At 48.9% G+C, this 15,907-nt stretch overlaps 1 protein-coding gene across 2 annotated transcripts in view; it reads left to right on the top strand.

Moving 5' to 3' along the window:
* The window catches only part of cadm2b (cell adhesion molecule 2b), an 881,902-nt gene that overhangs the window by 690,089 nt on the left and 175,906 nt on the right, over positions 1 to 15,907 (top strand). For both annotated transcript variants that reach the window (XM_059650079.1, XM_059650078.1), the window contains exon 6: positions 11,129 to 11,299. In XM_059650079.1, coding sequence (XP_059506062.1) covers positions 11,129 to 11,299 — 171 coding nt within the window. The remainder of the gene's footprint in view (positions 1 to 11,128; positions 11,300 to 15,907) is intronic.

Below are 15,907 nucleotides of genomic sequence, written 5' to 3'. Positions count from 1 at the left end.
GTCCAGCTCCACACCGTGTTATCTCGCTTCCTGACTCACAGAGCTTTCAATGACAGTGAATTTTCATTCCCTGCAACATAAGCAGAAATTGCTGGCAAAGCTCAGCAGGTCTGGTAGCATCTGTGAAAGGAAATCAGAGTTCACCTTTCAGCTTCAGTGACCCTACCTCAGAACTAAGGGTGGCTGAGAAATTGTTGGTTTATATGCAGAAGAAAGGGTGGGGGAGAAACATCGAACGTAGAACATAGAACATTACAGCACAGTACAGGCCCTTCAGCCCTCGATGTTGTGCCAACCTGTCATACCGCTCTGAAGCCCATCTAACCTACACTATTCCATGTACATCCATATGCTTGTCCAATGACAACTTAAATGTACCTAAAGTTAGCGAATCTACTACCATTGCAGGCAAAGCGTTCCATTCCCTTACTACTCTCTGAGTAAAGAAACTACCTCTGACATCTGTCCTATATCTTTCGCCCCTCAATTTAAAGCTATGCCCCCTCGTGCTCGCCGTCACCATCCTTGGAAAAAGGCTCTCCCTATCCACCCTATCTAACCCTCTGATTATTTTATGTGTTTCAATTAAGTCACCTCTCAACCTTCTTCTCTCTAATGAAAACAGCCTCAAGTCCCTCAGCCTTTCCTCGTAAGACCTTCCCTCCATACCAGGCAACATCCGAGGAAATCTCCTCTGCACCCTTTCCAAAGCTTCCACATCCTTCTTATAATGTGGTGACCAGAACTGTACACAATACTCCAAGTGCGGCCACACCAGAGTTTTGTACAGCTTCACCATAACCTCTTGGTTCCGGAACTCGATCCCTCTATTAATAAAAGCTAAAATACTGTATATGCCTTCTTAACAGCCCTGTCAACCTGGGTGGCAACTTTCAAGGATCTGTGTACATGGACACCGAGATCTCTCTGCTCAGCTACACTACTAAGAATCTTACCATGAGCCCTGTACTTTGCCTTCCGGTTACTCCTACCAAAGTGCATCACCTCACACTTGTCTGCATTAAACTCCATTTGCCACCTCTCAGCCCAGCTCTGCAGCTTATCTGTGTCTCTCTGCAAACTACAGCATCCTTTGTCACTATCCACAACTCCACCGACTTTAGTGTCGTCTGCAAATTTACTAACCCATCCTTCTACGCCCTCATCCAGGTCATTTATAAAAATGACAAACAGCAGTGGACCCAACACCGACCCTTGCGGTACACCACTAGTAACTGGTCTCCAGGATGAACATTTCCCATCAACTACCGTCCTCTGTCTTCTTTCAGCAAGCCAATTTCCGATCCAAACTGCTATATCTCCCACAATTCCATTCCTCCGCATTTTGTACAATAGCCTACTGTGGAGAACCTTATCGAACGCCTTGCTGAAATCCATATACACCACATCAACCGGTTTACTCTCATCTACCTGTTCGGGCACCTTCTCAAAGAACTCAATAAGGTTTGTGAGGCACGACCTTCCCTTCACAAAACCGTGCTGACTATCCCTAATCAATTTATTCTTTTCTGGATGATTATAAATCCTATCCCTTATAACCTTTTCCAACACTTTACCAACAACTGAGGTAAGGCTCACTGGTCTATAATTACCAGGGTTGTCTCTACTCCCCTTCTTGAACAGGGGAACCACATTTGCTATCCTCCAGTTATCTGGCACTATTCCTGTAGACAATGACGAGTCAAAGATGAATGCCAAAGGCTCGGCAGTCTCCTCCCTGGCTTCCCAGAGGATCCGAGGATAAATCCCATCCGGCCCAGGGGACTTATCTATCTTCACCCTCTGAAGGATTTCTAATACCTCTTCCTTGTGAACCTCAATCCCACCTAGTCTAGTAGCCTGTATCTCAGTATTCTCCTCGACAACATTGTCATTTTCTAGCGTGAATACTGTTGAAAAATATTCATGTAGCGCTTCCCCTATCTCATCTGACTCCACACACAACTTCCCACTACTATCCTTGATTGGGCCTAATCTTGCTTTTGTCATCCTTTTATTCGTTAAATACCTATAGAAAGCCTTAGGGTTTACCCTGATCCTATCCGCCAACAACTTCTCATGTCTCCTCCTGGCTGTTCTGAGCTCTCTCTTTAGGTCTTTCCTGGCTACCTCGTAGCCCTCAAGTGCCCTAACTGAGCCTTTACATCTCATCCTAACATAAGCCGCCTTCTTCCTCTTGACCAGAGATTCCACCTCCTTCGTAAACCACGGCTTCCGCACTCTACAGCTTCCTCCCTGCCTGGCAGGTACATATTTATCTAGGACACACAGGAGCTTTTCCTTGAATAAGCTCCACATTTCTAATGTGCCCATCCCGTGCAGTTTCCTTCCCCATCCTATGCTCCCTAAATCTTGTCTAATCTCATCGTAATTGCCTTTCCCCCAGCTATAACTCTTGCCCAGTGTTCATCTATAAACATAAAGTGAAGCTGTCTATGGCACCTGGCTTGGAACAGTTTTCTAACAAAGAGCTCCAAACAAGAAACTCTGTTTCTCATCTTAGTTTTAGGTAGCATTTTCACCAACCTGTACTATCTCCATGGCCACAGTATGGTTGAGGCCATGTTACATTGATCATGTTTGTATTCTCTCGAGTTGAGACAACCGAGCAGTGAAATGATTGAGGTGTTTAGAATAAGTGAAGGATTCATTGGTGAGACAGGGAGAGAGATGATGACTACTTCTGGCTGAAGTGGGGATGGGGCTGGATGGGGCGAGTTCAGGACAAAGACCCTTAAACTGCCAGCTGATGTGTTCAGGAGTGGCGTCAAGTAGCCCTGTTCCATACCGAAGGCACTGCAGATCTGAAGCTCAAGGCTGGAAGTGTGGCGGGGGATGGGGAACTGAAGAATTACAAAACCAGGGTTACCTATTTTTGTTGCGTGAAGATGTGAAGGAACGTAGAACTGGTTACCATGGCTGAAAGTGAAGATACAAATCAATGATGATATAAGTGAATGGGGTATCAGGCTCAAGGAGCTGATTGGCCTTCTCACATTTCTCTCTGTGTTGTTGTGATCTCTGTAATTACTGGGAAGCATTAGTTTTGTGTGAAATGTTCCAGCATTCGTGGGATCCAGATTTCTACAAACTGATCAGAGGAGCTGGGCTTAAATAGGTTGAGAATGTGGCTGTATAAACCAGCTGAAACAGTCCTTTCCCTCAAATCCTGCTTTATGATTTGAGTCATCATCTGAAAATGTGTTTTTTGTGTGACTGTTCAAATATTTACACAGACATAATGTCAAGGGCCCTAACCTCTGCCACGTGCCTGGCAATGATCGATGGGTACAATGATGCTGTTGATATGATGTCATTGTGTAACAGACACACTGACAAATAGTGAGACACAGACAGTCATTCCAGCACTTTCACTTCACCAGAGATCAGCATCTGAATAGCAACAATGACATACATTTGTACAGCAACCTCACTGTGACAAAACATCCAAAGTATTTCACATTGTAAATAGAACACGTAATTATAGCAATCTGCAGTTTCTGTTGGGTTTTATCTCATCATCAGTTAGGAAACAGTTCATAATGTCATCAGTGTACCTCAGCATGTGAGCTGAGGTGATAAGATCTCAGTCTCCATCTCACCTCACATCACCTGAAGCATGATGCTGCACAGCAGGCCAGTGACACAAGACAGCTCTGTTGTAATCAAAACATTTCATGTGAGCCCAAACACTTGTGTGCCAGTGAATTTAATGATTGAGCCTGATTATTAGTTGCTAAAGATTTCTGTTGGATTCTTCAATGCCACAATATCCACACCTAATTTTTCATGTTAAAAGGGATTGCAGAAACAAGTGTGAGTTAGGCACAATCCTGACCTGGATGCAAACTCACAAACAACAGTTTTGTGCAGCTGATTTTATAAACGCAAAGTTGTCAGTTTTCCACCAGCTGCCAACACAACCTACTCAGAGAGCTGACCTACTCGCTGCCTCAGCTGTGAACCCCAGGGAAATTCTATAAAAATCACAGCTCACAGGGTGACTACCAGCAGTTTCGAACAAATAATCCTTTCAGGCATTTATGTGATGTTAAGGGAGAGTTGCATTGTCAGAGGGTCAGTGCTGAGGGAGTGTCGCACTGTCAGAGGGTCAGTGCTGAGGGAGTAGAACATAGAACATAGAACAGTACAGCACAGAACAGGCCCTTCAGCCCACAATGTCGTGCCGACCATTGATCCTCATGTATGCACCCTCAAATTTCTGTGACCATATGCATGTCCAGCAGTCTCTTAAATGACCCCAATGACCTTGCTTCCACAACTGCTGCTGGCAACGCATTCCATGCTCTCACAGCTCTCTGTGTAAAGAACCCGCCTCTGACATCCCCTCTATACTTTCCTCCAACCAGCTTAAAACTATGACCCCTCGTGCTAGCCATTTCTGCACTGGGAAATAGTCTCTGGCTATCAACTCTATCTATGCCTCTCATTATCTTGTATACCTCAATTAGGTCTCCTCTCCTCCTCCTTTTCTCCAATGAAAAGAGACCGAGCTCAGTCAACCTCTCTTCATAAGATAAGATCTCCAGTCCAGGCTGCGTTCTGGTAAACCTCCTCTGAACCCTCTCCAAAGCATCCACATCTTTCCTATAATAGGGCGACCAGAACTGGACGCAGTATTCCAAGTGCAGTCTAACCAAAGTTTTATAGAGCTGCAACAAGATCTCACGACTCTTAAACTCAATCATCCTGTTAATGAAAGCCAAAACACCATATGCTTTCTTAACAACCCTGTCCACTTGGGTGGCCATTTTAAGGGATCTATGTATCTGCACACCAAGATCCCTCTGTTCCTCCACACTGCCAAGAATCCTATCCTTAATCCTGTACTCAGCTTTCAAATTCGACCTTCCAAAATGCATCACCTCGCATTTATCCAGGTTGAACTCCATCTGCCAAATCTCGCGCCATTTCTGCATCCTGTCAATGTCCCGCTGCAGCCTACAACAGCTGTCAACGACACCTCCAACTTTTGTGTCATCTGCAAACTTGCAGACCCTTCCTTCAATCCCCTCATCCAAGTCATTAATAAAAATTACAAACAGTACAGGCCCAAGGACAGAGCCCTGTGGAACCCCACACTTTCAGAGGGTCAGTACTGAGGGAGTGCCGCACTGTCAGAGGGTCAGTACTGAGGGAGTGCCGTACTGTCAGAGGGTCAGTACTGAGGGAGCGCCGCACTGTCAGAGGGTCAGTACTGAGGCAGTGCCGCACTGTCAGAGGGTCAGTACTGAGGGAGTGCCGTACTGTCAGAGGGTCAGTACTGAGGGAGCGCCGCACTGTCAGAGGGTCAGTACTGAGGCAGTGCCGCACTGTCAGAGGGTCAGAACTGAGGGAGTGCCGTACTGTCAGAGGGTCAGTGCTGAGGGAGTGCCACACTGTCAGAGGGTCAGTACTGAGGCAGTGCCGCACTGTCAGAGGGTCAGAACTGAGGGAGTGCCGTACTGTCAGAGGGTCAGTGCTGAGGCAGTGGCGCACTGTCAGAGGGTCAGTGCTGAGGGAGTGCCGCACTGTTAGAGGGTCAGTGCTGAGGCAGTGCCACACTGTCAGAGGGTCAGTACTGAGGCAGTGCCACACTGTCAGAGGGTCAGTGCTGAGGGAGTGCCGCACTGTCGGAGGGTCAGTGCTGAGGGAGTGCCGCACTGTCAGAGGGTCAGTGCTGAGGCAGTGCCACACTGTCAGAGGGTCAGTGCTGAGGGAGTGCCGCACTGTCGGAGGGTCAGTGCTGAGGGAGTGCCGCACTGTGAGAGGGTCAGTACTGAGGGAGAGCCGCACTGTCAGAGGGTCAGTGCTGAGGGAGTGCCGCACTGTGGGAGGGTCTGTGCTGAGGGAGAGCGCACTGTCAGAGGGTCAGTACTGAGGGAGTGCCACACTGTCAGAGGGTCAGTGCTGAGGGAGTGCCGCACTGTCAGAGGGTCAGTACTGAGGGAGTGCCGCACTGTCAGAGGGTCAGTGCTGAGGGAGTGCCGCACTGTCAGAGGGTCAGTACTGAGGGAGTGCCGCACTGTCGGAGGGTCAGTACCGAGGGGGTGCCGCACTGTCGGAGGGTCAGTGCTGAGGGAGTGCCACACTGTCAGATGGTCAGTACTGAGGGAGTGCCGCACTGTCAGAGGGGCAGTACTGAGGGGGAGCCGCACTGTCAGAGGGGCAGTACTGAGGGGGAGCCGCACTGTCAGAGGGTCAGTACTGAGGGAGTGCCGCACTGTCAGAGGGTCAGTACTGAGGGAGTGCCGCACTGTCAGAGGGTCAGTACTGAGGGGGAGCCGCACTGCCAGAGGGTCAGTACTGAGGGAGTGCCGCACTGTCAGAGGGTCAGTACTGAGGGAGTGCCGCACTGTCAGAGGGTCAGTACTGAGGGAGTGCCGCACTGTCGGAGGGTCAGTACCGAGGGAGTGCCGCACTGTCGGAGGGTCAGTGCTGAGGGAGTGCCACACTGTCAGAGGGTCAGTACTGAGGGAGTGCCGCACTGTCGGAGGGTCAGTACTGAGGGAGTGCCGCACTGTCGGAGGGTCAGTACAGACGGAGTGCCGCACTGTCAGAGGGTCAGTACTGAGGGAGTGTCGCACTGTCAGAGGGTCAGTACTGAGGGAGTGCCGCACTGTCAGAGGGTCAGTACTGAGGGAGAGCCGCACTGTCAGAGGGTCAGTACTGAGGGAGTGCCGCACTGTCAGAGGGTCAGTGCTGAGGGAGTGCCGCACTGTCAGAGGGTCAGTGCTGAGGGAGTGCCGCACTGTCAGAGGGTCAGTGCTGAGGGAGTGCCGCACTGTCAGAGGGTCAGTACTGTGGGGGAGCCGCACTGTTGGAGGGTCAGTACTGAGGGAGTGCCGCACTGTCAGAGGGTCAGTACTGAGGGAGTGCCGCACTGTCAGAGGGTCAGTACTGAAGGAGTGCCGCACTGTCAGAGGGTCAGTACTGAGGGAGTGCCGCACTGTCAGAGGGTCAGTGCTGAGGGAGCGCCGCACTGTCAGAGGGTCAGTGCTGAGGGAGTGCCGCACTGTCAGAGGGTCAGTGCTGAGGGAGTGCCGCACTGTCAGAGGGTCAGTACTGAGGGAGTGCCGCACTGTCAGAGGGTCAGTACTGAGGGAGTGCCGCACTGTCAGAGGGTCAGTACTGAGGGAGCGCCGCACTGTCAGAGGGTCAGTGCTGAGGGAGTGCCGCACTGTTGGAGGGTCAGTGGTGAACACTGCACCATGTAGCAGACGATTTCGATGAATCAAGGCTGCTTTTGTCTCCTGAAGGAAACATAAAGTGTCCAATGATCTCATTTTAAAAACAGGGGAGTTGTTTGTGGTGTGAGAGATAATAGGAACTGCAGATGCTGGAGAATCCAAGATAATAAAATGTGAGGCTGGATGAACACAGCAGGCCCAGCAGCATCTCAGGAGCACAAAAGCTGACGTTTCGGGCCTAGACCCTTCATCAGAGAGGGGGATGGGGTGAAGGTTCTGGAATAAATAGGGAGAGAGGGGGAGGCGGACCGAAGATGGAGAGAAAAGAAGATAGGTGGAGAGGAGAGTATAGGTGGGGAGGTGGGGAGGGGATAGGTCAGTCCAGGGAAGACGGACAGGTCAAGGAGGTGGGATGAGGTTAGTAGGTAGGAGATGGAGGTGCGGCTTGGGGTGGGAGGAAGGGATGGGTGAGAGGAAGAACAGGTTAGGGAGGCAGAGACAGGTTGGAATGGTTTTGGGATGCAGTGGGTGGAGGGGAAGAGCTGGGCTGGTTGTGTGGTGCAGTGGGGGGAGGGGACGAACTGGGCTGGTTTTTGGATGTGGTGGGGCAAGGGGAGATTTTGAAGTTGGTGAAGTCCACATTGATACCATTGGGCTGCAGGATTCCCAAGCGGAATATGAGTTGCTGTTCCTGTAACCTTCGGGTGGCATCATTGTGGCACTGCAGGAGGCCCATGATGGACATGTCATCTAAAGAATGGGAGGGGGAGTAGAAATGGCTTGCGACTGGGAGGTGCAGTTGTTTATTGCGAACCGAGCGGAGGTGTTCTGCAAAGCGGTCCCCAAGCCTCCGCTTGGTTTCCCCAATGTAGAGAAAACCGCACCGGGTACAGTGGATGCAGTATACCACATTGGCAGATGTGCAGGTGAACCTCTGCTTAATGTGGAAAGTCATCTTGGGGCCTGGGATCGGGGTGACATGTCCATCATGGGCCTCCTGCAGTGCCACAATGATGCCACCCGAAGGTTGCAGGAACAGCAACTCATATTCCGCTTGGGAACCCTGCAGCCCAATGGTATCAATGTGGACTGCACCAGCTTCAAAATCTCCCCTTCCCCCACCGCATCCCAAAACCAGCCCAGTTCGTCCCCTCCCCCCACTGCACCACACAACCAGCCCAGCTCTTCCCCTCCACCCACCGCATCCCAAAACCAGTCCAACCTGTCTCTGCCTTCCTAACCTGTTCTTCGTCTCACCCATCCCTTCCTCCCACCCCAAGCCGCACCTCCATCTCCTACCTACTAACCTCATCCCACCTCCTTGACCTGTCTGTCTTCCCTGGACTGACCTATCCCCTCCCTACCTCGCCACCTATACTCTCCTCTCCACCTATCTTCTTTTCTCTCCATCTTCGGTCCACCTCCCCCTCTCTCCCTGTTTATTCCAGAACCGTCTCCCCATCCCCCTCTCTGATGAAGGGTCTAGGCCCGAAACGTCAGCTTTTGTGCTCCTGAGTTGCTGCTGGGCCTGCTGAGTTCATCCAGCCGCACATTTCATTATCTTGAGTTGTTTGTGGTGACATGTTCAATGTTTATTCTGCTTTGCTTATTAGGGAGACAGATGACAGACATTGCTAATTGTGTGATCCTACTTTGACTGTCTGATGAAGGGTCTAGGCCCGAAACGTCAGCTTTTGTGCTCCTGAGATGCTGCTGGACCTGCTATGTTCATCCAGCCTCACATTTTATTATCTTCGCTGTACTTTGTGTGATGTTCTGAATGACTGCTCTTTCTGGGAATACGATGGAAATGTGAAGTAATATTTAATCGTCTCTCTCTGACCTTTCATCTGAGACACATTATCAACTGGGGCCATGCAAGCAGACCTCCCTGTCTCCTGGGAGTTGGAAACTGGGATACATGAAGCCACACGCAAGGCAGTTTGAAATTGGGAAGGGGAATGAGCCTGCTTCCTGGAACCCTGTGGAAATCTCTCCTGCCTTGGAATTTGGGACAGTCCAGATTTGCTCTGCATCAGCATTGTCCAGGAAATGTTCATTTCCAACTGTGTCTAAGTGTGTTATATGATGCAAATGGCCCTGTCTTCACCATCACCTCCCCCCACCACCCTGACTTCCCCTTCCCCTGCCCCAACATCGTCCTTAAACCCATTCTCCCCAACCTCATCACTCCACCTTCTAAACCTGTGACAACCCCAAGCCCCCAAACTCACTGAGCCCCTCCAAACATCCCAAACCCTCTGAACCCCCCTCTCCCTGACCCCCTGACTTCTCCAACCCCCACCTCCTTCTGGCACTCTCAACTCTTACTGGCATCATGACTGATCTGATAATCTTCAACTCCACCTTCCTGCCGTTTCCTCGTAACCCCCAGATTCTCTTCCTGATTAAAAACCTATCTCTCAGCATGCGCCATAAAATCATGCAATACAGAAGAGGCCATTCAGCCCATCAAGTCCACATCATATCGACAGAAACTATTCTAAATCACACTTTTCAACATTGAGTCTGATACCATGAACAGAGACCAGTGTGGTATCACCAAGCCCCCCTTTATTTACACATGGAGAGTCCTTGACACTGATCCAGCTCCTTCAGAGCCAGCTCTCAGAGTGAACTGAATCTCTGACACTCCTGTTTATCTCTGTCAGCCAGGGCTCCCTTTTTGGACAGTTCTGATGAACCCCAGTTGGGGAGCTCATATTTTATGAAGTCCACCTGGTTTATAATCTCTGCTATTAAGACATTTCAAGTGTTCAAGTGCTTTTTAAATGTTGTGAGGTTTCCAGCCAAAACTACCCTCCCAGGCAGTGTATTCCAGATCCCACCACCTTCTGGCTTTAAAAATTCCTCTTCCTCTCTGTCCTGTCTGTGAGATCACTTTGAGATTATACCCTAGAATGTCCCATGAGGGGAAACAACCTTTCTGCGTCTAGTCTTCTATGTTTCAATCAGGTTGCCTCTCATTCTCCTAATTTCTAATGAGTACAAGCCATATCCACTTGACCTGTCATTCTAAATCAGTACCTCCATACCTGGGATTAGCTGAAAGAATGTTCTCCAGACAGTCTTACCTTCAATGGGGACCCAAAACAGCTGACAGTATTCCAGTTGTAGACTGACCAGTGCTTTGTATTTCTTTTGCAAATGCATCCTATTTTTATACCTCACCCCCTTTAAGGCCAGCATTCCACTGGCCTTCCCTGTTATCCACCAAATGTGGATGCTTTATTCTGTATCTAAATCCTGTATTGTCCCTGTCCTGGGAGTGTTTGATGGGGACAGTGTAGAGGGAGCTTTACTCTGTATCTAACCCCGTGCTGTTCCTGTCCTGGGAGTGTTTGATGGGGGACAGTGTCGAGGGAGCTTTACTCTGTATCTAACCCCGTGCTGTCCCTGTCCTGGGAGTGTTTGATGGGGGACAGTGTACAGGGAGCTTTACTCTGTATTTAACCCCGTGCTGTCCCTGTCCTGGGAGTGTTTGTTGGGGACAGTGTAGAGGTAGTTTTACTCTATATCTAACGCTGTGCTATCCCTGTCCCTTTGATGGAGGACAGTGCAGAGGGAGCTTTACTCTGTGTCTAACCCTGTGCTGTCCCTGTCTCTGGGGACTGTTTCATGGGGGACAGTGTAGAAGGTTCTGGCTGTGAGTTAGTTTCTTGTCTGATGTATTATCTAACATTGTGCAAGCCTTCCTTTTATCACTTTGATGAACAGAATGAAATTATTGCTTTCCTCGAGAAATGGAAAACATTTTCCACTGTGGCCATTTTACATGCTAATGGAGCAGTTTGTGAATCTGTCTGAATTATTAAGTGTTGCCCAGTTGATGTGAGGACGGTGGGGGACTGAACTGAGGGTTTTTTAACCTCTCTGTCATGATCTTCTGTTTGTAGATGTGCCGTCCATAAAAGAACCCGACTCCAAAGGAAAGACATTCACAGTGAGAAGCACCCTGGGCCTACAGGTGGATCGTAATGATGACGGTGTCACTGTGAGCTGTTCTGTGGACCATGAATCTCTACAGTCTTCACCGCAAGTGGCCAAGCAAGTCCTTGACATTCAGTGTAAGTCGCGAGTCCATTCTCTTTGCTGTCTACTGTGTAAACCTTACAGCTTTCAGGTCACTTTTAATACTTACATGAAAGACCTATCAGAGATGAAGTAAGGAATTTGTGTGAAGATATGGAGGGTATGGGAAGGATTTTAAATGAATGATTTGCCTCCATATTCACAAAGGAAGTGGATGATGTGGATATAATAACTCAAGAGGAGCAGTATGAAATATTGGTCAAAATAATAACACAAGGGGAAGTGTTTGAGGAGTTTGAATCCTCAAAATCAGATAGGTCGCCAGGGCCGGATGGATTGATCCCTGGGAGTTTGAAGGAGATCAGCGAGGAAATAGCAGATGCTCTGAGGATTATTTTCCAATCTTCACTATTCACAGGTGCCGGAGGGCTAGAGGAATGCAAATGTGATTCCGTTATTTAAAAAGGAAATGCCAAACAGTTATAGGTACCCACATGGGCCCCAGCTATGCCTGCCTCTTTGTAGGTTATGTGGAACAGACCCTCTTCCACACCTACACAGGCCCCAAACCCCACCTCTTCCTCCGGTACATTGATGACTGTATCGGCGCCGCCTCTTGCTCCCCAGAGGAGCTCGAACAGTTCATCCACTTCACCAACACCTTCCACCCCAACCTTCAGTTCACCTGGGCCATCTCTAATACCTCTCTCTCCTTCCTGGACCTCTCTGTCTCCATGTCTGGCATCCACCTGGAAACTGATATCCATTTTAAGCCCACCGACTCCCACAACTACTTAGAATACTCCTCCTCTCACCCAGCTTCCTGTAAAAAGACCACTCTCTCCGTGACTCCCTCGTCCACTCCACACTCTCTTCCAGCCCCACCACCCCCAGCACTTTCCCCTGCAACCGAAGCAAGTGCTACACCTGTCCCCACACCTCCTCCCTCACCATCATCCCAGGCCCTAAGAAGACCTTCCACATCAAACATGTGTTCACCTGCACATCTGCTATTGAGGTATACTGTATCCACTGCACCCAATGTGGCTTCCTCTACATCAGGAAACCAAGCAGAGGCTGGGGACAGCTTTGCAGAACACCTCCGCTCGGTTCACAATAAACAACTATACCTCCCAGTCGTGAACCATTTCAACTCCCCCTCCCCAACACCCAACACCTCGGACGACATGTCCATCATGGGCCTCCTGCATTGCCACAATGATGCCACCCGAAGGCTGCAGGAACAGCACCTCATATTCCACTTGGGAACGCTGAAGCCCAAGGGTATCAGTGTGAACTCCACAAGATTCAAAATCTCTCTTCCCCCTAATGCATCCCAAAACCAGCCCAGCTCGTCCCCACCTCCCTAACCATTCCTCTCACCTCAAGGCCCACCTCCATCTCCTACAAACCAACCTCATCCTGCTTCCTTGACCTGTCCATCCTCCCTGGACTGACCTATCCCCTCCCTACCTCCCCACCTACACTCACCATCACTGACTCTAACCCCGCATCTTTGACATGTCTGTCCCCTCTCCCCCATCTTCTCCTCTATCGATCTTCTATCTGCCCCCGCCTTCCTATTTATTTCAGAACCCCCTTTCCCCTCCCCCATTTCTGATGAAGTGTCTTGACCTGAACGTCTGCTTTCCTGCTCCTCTGATGCTGCTTGGCCTGCTGTGTTCATCCAGCTCTACACTTTGTTATCTCAGATTCTCCAGTATCTGCAGTTCCTACTGCCTCTGTAATAATTATAGGCCAGTTAGTTTAACTTTGGTGGTGGGCAATTTGTTAGAATCAATCCTGAGAGATTGGACAAACTGTTACTTGGAAAGGAATGGACTGGTCTGGGATAGTCACCATGGCTTTGTAAGGGAAGGTGATACCTTACCAATTTTGAATGAATTCCTTGAGGAAGTGATAAGGAGACTCGTTGAGGGTGGTGGAGTGGATGTTGTCTACGTGGATTTTAGTAAGGAATTTGATCATTCCCACACAACCCACTGGACCAAAAGGTAGAAGCCCACGGCATACAGGGTAATGTGTCGAATCGGATCCAAAGTTAGCTTAAAAACAGGAAGCAAAGAGTAATGGCCGATGGCAGCCCTTAGGAATGGAAAGCTGTTTCACACGATGTTCCTCAGGGCTCAGTGCTGGGACTCCTCCTGTTTGTTTTATACATGAACGGTTTGGAGTTGAATGCAGGGAACACAATTGGGAAATTTGCAGAAGGCACCAAAATTGGCCGTGTATCGGTTAGTGTAGAGGGCAGCTGTAAGCTCCAAAATGTACAGATGGGTTGTGGAGGGGGCAGGAAAGTGGCAGATGGAATTTAACTGATAAGTGTGAGGTAATACTTCTAGGGAGTAAAGGGGGAATGTGCAATAAATGGGAATATACTGAGAGGGGGAGAGGAAGTGAGAGATCTTGGTGTGAAAGTGCACATGTCCCTAAAGGTAGCAGTGCAGATAGATTAGGTTGTAAAGAAGGCAGATGGACAGAGGTATAGAATACAAAAGCAGGGATACAGTGATGAAACTGTCTAAGGCACTGATGAGGCTGCAACTGGAATACTGTGTGCATCTGGTCACCACGCTATAGGAAGGATGTAATTACTCTGGAGCGAGTGCAGAGACAATTTTGTAGCCATGGCTGGAGAATTATAGCTATGAAGAGAGATTGGAGAGGTTGGTGTTGTGTTCCTTGGAATGGGAAGGCTGAGGAGTGACATGACTGAGGTATACAAAACTGTGAGGGGAGAGATAGAATAGCGAGCTTGGTGATGGATGTCTGGAATTTGCTGCCTGCGTTGGTTATGGAATCAAAGATAAAAGGTTCCTGGATCTGTACTTTATGTGCTGTAGGTCTCAGGGCTGTGGGCCATGTGCAGAAAGATGAGATTGGGAAGGGCTTCTAGGTGTGTGAGTCAGCATAGACAAGATGGGCTGAATGGCACCCCTTTGTGCTATATCATTTCTGTGGCTCTATGGTTCTGTACATTTGCAAAGTATAGGCTCATGGTTCAAGGCCAGTTACTAAGTTCTGGACTGTGGTAGGGATATCAGGGACTGGGGAAGGTGCAAAATAAGATGTTACCAAAGTTGTGAACTTGTTTCGTTTAGGAAGGACTGATAACTTGTGGTTCTTCACTGTGGAGAGGGATGATTCAGGGCTGACCCGCTGGCAGTATTTCACATTATTTACTGGTGGGCTTGATGGGGTCGACACAGGGATCAGGTTTTCACATGTAGGAGAGCCAAGAGTTGAATGGCTGCATGAATTTCTCCTCGTTCCTGCCTCATCAATCCCTTTCAGGGAGGTCATGTACCTGCATGAGGAAGTAGGTGCTCAAGGACATACTGACAGGATGAGGCAAAGAAGTGGTAGGAATTGAGTGGATCACTCAGCATCATTCCATCTGGTTTGAACATCCTCCTTATTCACTGAGTGTGCTCTGAGAATTGATCATCAGGGTGTGGCCCATGGTCTTTTCCAGTAACCTATATCAGATTGATGAAACTCCTACCCAAACCTACTTCATGTAGAGTAGAAGTAACTGCTTCATTTACTCAGCTTGTAAAATCTGACCGAATGCCCAACAGAAACAAGCCACATGTCCTATCAGTCCACAGCATGGTCCATTCTCCTCATAGAACAAATTGTCCAACTCATATTGTGACCCATATCCCTTCAGCCTTTTCCCCTTCCTCCCCCTCTCCCAATGTTGGAGTGTTGATAGAATTTCTGCTTCAAACACTGATCCTGGGAGTAAATCCCACAGCTTCCCCACCCTGTGTGTCATGAATTCACCAGCTTTTTGTTCTAAATGACTTGAATGTGAACATAATGAGGTATGGTTAGTGAGTTTGTAGATGACACCAGAATAGGAGGTGTAGTGGACAGCGGAGAAGGTTACCTCAGAGTACAACGAGATCTTGGCCAAGGAGTGGCAGATGGGGTGTAATTTAGACAAAAGTGAGGTGTCGCATTTTGGAAAACAAACCAGGGCAAGACTTATACACTTAAGGCTGAGATCCTGGGGAATGTTGCTGAACAAAGAGACCTTGAAGTGCAGGTTCATAGTTCTCTGAAAAGAGAGTTGTAATTAGTCAGGGCAGTGAAGAAGGCATTTGCTATGCTTGCCTTTATTGGCCAGTGCATTGAGTATCGGAGTTGGGAGGGTCACGTTGCAGCTGTACAGGACGTTGGTTCGGCCCCTTTTGGAATACTGTGTGCAATTCTGATCTCCCTCCTATAAGAAAGATGTTGTGAAACTTGAAAGGGTTCGGAGAAGATTTCCAAAGATGTTGCCTGGGTTGGAGGGTTTGAGCTAAAGGGAGAGGGTGAATAGGCTGGGGCTATTTTCCCTGGAACGGCGGAGGCTGAGTGGTGACCTTATAGAGGTTTATAAAATCATGAGGGGCATGGATAGGGTAAATAGACAAATCCTTTTCCCTGGGGGTGGGGAGTCAAAAACTAGAGGGGCATAGGTTTAAGGTGAGAGGGGAAAGATTTAAAAGGGACCTAAGGGCAACATTTTCACGAAGAGGGTGGTGTGTGTATGGAATGAGCTGCCAGAGGAAGTGGTGGAGGCTGGTACAATTACAGCTTTTTAAAATCATCTGGATGGGTTTATGAATAGG

This window comes from Stegostoma tigrinum, chromosome 12, assembly GCF_030684315.1.
Source record: "Stegostoma tigrinum isolate sSteTig4 chromosome 12, sSteTig4.hap1, whole genome shotgun sequence".
Classification (NCBI taxonomy): domain Eukaryota; kingdom Metazoa; phylum Chordata; class Chondrichthyes; order Orectolobiformes; family Stegostomatidae; genus Stegostoma; species Stegostoma tigrinum.
Note: the sequence above shows the minus strand (reverse complement) of the source record. Positions and strands in the feature narration are given on the sequence as shown.